Here is a 6,000-nt window from a genome sequence, read left to right on the forward strand (position 1 = left end):
TTCTTTACCAGAGAAAATGACAGTTAATACCATGAATTACACAATATAGTTTTTCCAATTTTACTTGTACATAGACCTCCTCTCGCTTAAAGAGTATCACAGTGCTGTGTTCAATGGGACAGTTTGAGATATAAGTATTGGGCCTACAATGCCTTGTGAACTGACCCCTGCTTACTCATCTCAAGTCAAATCAGGTCAAATTAAGGCAGAAGAGAGGAGGCCTGTCCCAAGAACATAAAGTCTAAGAAGCAGAATCCATTGAAAAAAATAACATGTTCTCATGTTTCTCAATCCAGAAATATTCTCTTCTCTATGCCCCTCATAGCACTTGTTTACAGCCCTACAAGAACATTTATCCAGGGTGAGTTTAGCAAGTTCCTTACATTCCTATACTCTTCCAGTTGAGTTACCCAAGAAAAGTTATTTTATTCATGTTTGTACAGAGCCTCAAACACAGTAAAAACAGTAATAACTAATTATTAAACTGGATTGTCAAAAATATTCTGATTTGGAGATTCAAAGGCATAATAAAAAGCCAAAAAAAGATTGGCACTTACATGATAGTGTGTAATGTCCCATATTTTGAGAGCAAATGATTATCAATACCTTATAAAATCAACTTCCACCTAACCCAATAAGTAACTCAAAACTGCAAGATATACGGGGATATATTAAACCATAGAAGTAATTTCACAAGGTCAAACTGCACTTAAATGTTCCTTTTATCATTGTATGTGGTGGAACATATTTCACGATTTCATAACTATGATTTATACAGAAATAACTGTTGCAATTTAAAAGCGCACATTAGAACAGTTCCGGTACGATATCTCCAAATATTATTTAGCAAATATTAGACCTCTTGAAATTAAAGGTTCACTTAAGGTTAGAGACCACATTTCCTGCATATACTTTTCTAATAAAGGAAAAGTTGGTTTATTTGTGATTATAATAACCAAAGAATACTATTAATCAAGACATTTCCTAAAGTCTCTACCAACAGAATTAAATTATATCCAGTTCAGTTTTATCATTAACTGTAAGCCTACATTGAAACATTCCAATTCCAACCAGTACTAGATAGTAGAGAAGTGAATATATTTCTAATTCAGATATTGCTACGTTCAAGAGGAAATAGTATGCAAACTCCTAAATTTAATCTAATGTAATCTAATTCAATTTTCTATGACTTAAAAACAGCACTTAGCTATGAAATGAACATATAAATCAAATCACTACATTCATAATTATTAATACTCTGTGGAGTTATTCCATACCAAATACTTGAACTAATGACCTGTCACCTTTTAATGGGACATGAGGAAGAGAAAATAAAGGCTAATAAAAAGACTTAAATTTCTTAGGCAAAAAACCCCCAAAACCTTAAATTCCTGAATCGAAAGAAATCTAAAATAACAGGATAAAATACGTAATGACTATCAAATACCCATCCTCATTAAATATTCCTTTTAAAAGTTACCTTCAAAGTTTAGTTTTTAATGATCACCTTTAAAATATCCAGAAAAGTACATTATTAGAGACAAAAAAACTTTCTTACCTATGCGGTCAAATGTTTTATCACATTTAGGACACTGCAATATTTTCTTGTTGCTGTTCTGAATGACTACAGGAGTTAACCCCTCATGAATATTTCCTACAGAATCACCAGCCTCAGGTTCTTCTTCTGCATCATTCTGATCTTTTTCACTGTGTTCTTCAATGTCAGAGTACTCATCTGACATTTCCTCCTCTAGCTCATCTTCTTCAGCATTATATTCACTTCCAGGGTCCTCAGAATCATTTCTGTCGGACTTGTCCTTATCAAAATTTTCTGGATTCAAATTGTCTGACCCATCACCACTTTCTTGTTCATCGTCACTGGTGTCATCAAACTTAACGGGACACTTCCGATTCCTTTTTGATCTCCTTGTGGAAAAACTTCTCTCCAGCATTTTTAACCCATGTTTTTTCCCTAATAAAAGGGACCTGTGGGTTTTAGCCAAATGATTCTCTAAAGACTTTTTGTAACAAAAATGTCTACTACAGAATTTACACTGATGATTATTTGATAGTCTTCCAGTTAATTCACTTAGTGTTTCTTCTGGTGATGACTTTTCAGACAGCTCAGACTGAAAAGTGGCAATATTTTCATTATTTAGCAACTTAACTGCATCTATAATGTCCAGAAATTTTGCTGCCTCTAAAACAAGAGGTATTTCATATTTGTACACAAAAAATTCTGATGTGTAAAGAAATTCAAGCAAATGCTGAAAAACTGAGTGTGTTACGTGATCCAGGGTGACAACATCAGTGCTCGGATTTTTGCTCAAACACGCGTGAAAGTAACTACTGCCAACAGCAACAACAACTTTGTGTGCACTAAATTCTTTTCCTTCTACTATGATAAGTAAGTCACAGAAAGACGGTTGCTTCTGCCTATCATCGTTTAAATACTTCAGCAAATTCTTGTTATACTGCAAAGAACTCAGAAGTTTTCTCTGATCTGGAGAGGGAGGAAGTTCCTGGTAACAGTGAAGAGCTTCAGGAGCTGGTCTTTCTGTGGAATGAGTACAGGTTACTTCGTCACACTCCACTGCAACATCTCCTTCCGAAGAATCTTTATGATAGCCTAGATGGATCTTCTCGTCAAGATTTGAAGTCACCTTTCTCCTCTTCTTCATTGCAGTACAACAATTTCAGAACAAGAAACTTCATAAGTGTCTTAAGGGATTTATGTAAAAACAACTAGATTGTCTTGGTTAACAGCTTCTGGAGGGGCGTGCCCGAGGGTTTCATGGTCTGCAAAAGAGTGAGAACCACGTAAAATAACTCTATGGCAAAGCAATCCTAAACCATTCACGGCATTCGTCTACTAATCGTTTCTCAATCAGAACTAAATTGTGATCAAGTCACAGCTTCGTGGCTAAGATTTTAGGGTGGAGAACGAGGAGGGCCGAGTGATAAAAGATAGCCAACAAAAGAATAATTTTAAAGGAAGCCAGAGCACACCTTTCATGCCTGATTCACGAACGGGTGGAAAAAAGGGGCGAAAAAGGGAACGATCCTTCCAAGATCACTAAGGGTGCAGGTTGAGGCGGGCTACATTCATGGTTTCGGGGCGCTGGGGTGGTGACAATAAGGCCGTCGCGGCCGCGAAATCCAGGTCTCTGCATTAACATGCATTTTTCCAGGGCGGGCAAGGCACACCTCCTCGGGGACAGGCAGCGTCCCCGCGCCCAAAACCACCCGGCAGGAGACGGCCCCAGGAGGGGCGCAGAGCAAGACGCGCAGGGTCAACCAGAGGGACGACTAAAGGAAGCAGGAGAGCCTTCCCAGGCCCTGCCCAGGAGGGCACTGCGCTCGCCGACGGCGAACCCGCTACCCTTCCCACCCCAGTTTCCCTGGGCAAACGCCCCACAGATCCATTACCGGGAACCCAGGGCTCCCCCGCTGGCTCCCAGCCGCTGAGCTCCACTCTCGGCGCGCTCGCTCCAGCGCCTACCCACTTCCGGGTTCAGCCCCCACCTCACCCTCCCTCCCTCCGCTCCGTCCCCTCCCAGAGCCTCGCCGCCGCGGCAGCCACGGAACACGTCAACCGCGCGCGCAGCCTCCAAGCCTCCCGGAGAGACCGGCGCGCGGCCCAGCGCCGACCACTGCGCATGTGCGCGCACCGGTCTATGCGCATGCTCTGTAAATTCTCCTTGCTCCCTGGAGGACTCTAGCTACGCCCCAAATCCGTTACTCCGGGTTTTCGCGGTGGTTTGGTGGCCTACTGTGATTGAACCGGTGGAAGCTTTGCAGGAAGCCTCGCTGGGGACTGGGGGGCGAGACTGTTGAGGAATTTAGTAGAAATTGGCAGAGGCACTGTAGCACAAATGGACTTCATCCTGATAGATTTAATAGTGTGGGCACCCACGCAGCAACGGACAGAAGCTAGTCTTAGCAAACACCCTACGTCTAAAGAACAGACGTTGTCATTTCGTGGGTTTTTGTTTTTTCTGCTTTAAACAGGTTAAACTGCTAACGCGGTTGCTCCTAAAATTATTGTTCAACTTCTTAATGAACACGGAAAACATTGAAAAATGTACATGTAAGTATACAGCTGTTAGGACAGGAAACGAAGCCATAACAGAAAGAAAAGTCCCTAAGAACAACCTTTTGGAACCGGTACCTAAGACTTTGCATTTCTAACAGTGATGCTGATATTTCTGGTCTGAGGACCACATTTTCAGTAGCAAGGTACTAGATCATGTGACTTTACAGACAAGGAAAATAAGGCAGAGGCTGAGGCTAAGTACGATAACCAGATTGGTGACCCCACTCCTTCCCCCACTCCGCTTATCAGCCCACCACAGGGCATAGCTGGAACCTAGAAGGGCCATCGCTCTCGGTGGAAGAACTGAGGGAGGTGAAGGGGAGTTTCTCCTGTGAAAAGACGGAAACTTGAGTGACTCAGTTTTTCTTGTGATTTGAAAATAGTTAAAGCTTGGGGCGCCTGGGTGGCTCAGTCGGTTAAGCATCTGACTTCGGCTCAGGTCACGATCTCACAGTTCGTGGGTTCGAGCCCCATGTGGGACTCTGTGCTGACAGCAGCTCAGAGCCTGGAGCCTGTTTCATATTCTGTGTGTGTGTGTCTCTCTCCCTCTCTGACCCTCCCCTGCTCATGCTGGCTGGCTGTCTCTCTCTCTCTCAGAAATAAATAAAACATTAAAAAAAAAAAAGAAAATAGTTAAAGCTTTTAATGAAAATTCCTACCAAAAACATACATGCGTTATGGACAAGAATTCCTATCACCTGGTAACTCCTCCCACAAAAACCAGTCATAAAATGAGAGTAAATAAAAAACAAGAGAGTAAAAGAGCTGTAAGAACAGTATCTGTAGGCTTTGGTTGCACAAAAGCCTGAAGATACAGGATTCCTCAAAAACAGAAAATAAATATATTTAAAATATTTTTTAAAATAAAGAATTCAAAGGAAAAAACAAGAAATTATTAAAAATAACCAAGCAGGGGCGCCTGGGTGGCTTAGTCGGTTAAGCGTCCGACTTTCGCTTAGGTCATGATCTCGCGGTTCGTGGGTTCGAGCCCTGCGTCGGGCTCTGTGCTGACTGCCAGCTCAGAGCCTGGAGCCTGTTTCAGTCTGTGACTCCCTCTCTCTCTGACCCTCCCCTGCTCATGCTGTCTCTCTCTCTCTCCTAGAAATAAATAAAAACATTAAAAAAAAAAAAAAGTAACCAAGCAGACTAGTAATTTAGAAAGGAAAGCTATCATTAAATTAGTACTTAATACCCTGAATATAGATTGAAATGTATAAATATGAATTAAAACAGAAGAAAGGTTAAAACAGGATAGAAAATGAGTATGTCCAAAGAAATGAAAAAAGAAAACTTTAGTGAACTATAAGAGAGAGAAACAATAGAGCAAAAATCTGTATATTAGACTGCTTAAAAAATTGAGAAATTTCTGGCAAAAAAAGAGAAAATGCAAATATAAACCCAAGAGTTTATTTTCTTAACGCTTTTCTAAATCCTGTTGAATGCATATGCTGTTACTGTTAACAGAGTGACATTCAGATGAGTTTTTAGAATTTACCTTAAAAATTTCGAAAAACATTTCATCATTAATAATGTTTGTCTATGCAAAACTGTTTAGCTGTTCTGATGGAGTTTGCTAGTCTTTAACCTGTTACTTCCTGCATGCTTAACTGAATGAGCAGTAAGTAAATCTGTCTGATGAACAACCAAATCTGGGAAATGTAGAGAGAGTATAACTGAATGCTATAGTGATTAAAAGAATGGATATAATCCTCTAACAAAATATCAACCTGTACTTTAAAAACTGACAGAACTGAAATGAGACAAATCTAAATTCACATAATAACTTACAGTAACTGATTAGATCAGAAGATAAAGTTACTAAGAAGTATATCATTTCTTAAAAAATTGACGTAAATGACCCACATGAAATAGTGCATCTAACAGCTACAGTATACATATGGAGT

At 40.3% G+C, this 6,000-nt stretch overlaps 1 protein-coding gene across 1 annotated transcript in view; it reads right to left on the minus strand.

The window, feature by feature from the left end:
• ZBTB41 (zinc finger and BTB domain containing 41) overlaps positions 1-3,495 on the minus strand; it is a 47,972-nt gene extending 44,477 nt beyond the window's left edge. Inside the window, exons 1-2 of the mRNA XM_039252686.1 lie at positions 3,430-3,495; positions 1,559-2,799 (exon numbers count right to left, since the gene is read on the minus strand). Coding sequence (XP_039108617.1) covers positions 1,559-2,681 — 1,123 coding nt within the window. The 5' untranslated portion in view covers positions 2,682-2,799; positions 3,430-3,495. The remainder of the gene's footprint in view (positions 1-1,558; positions 2,800-3,429) is intronic.
• Positions 3,496-6,000: the final 2,505 nt, after the last annotated feature.

Source organism: Hyaena hyaena, unplaced genomic scaffold (assembly GCF_003009895.1).
Source record: "Hyaena hyaena isolate Hyena2069 unplaced genomic scaffold, ASM300989v1 scaffold_429, whole genome shotgun sequence".
Taxonomy (NCBI): Eukaryota; Metazoa; Chordata; class Mammalia; order Carnivora; family Hyaenidae; genus Hyaena; species Hyaena hyaena.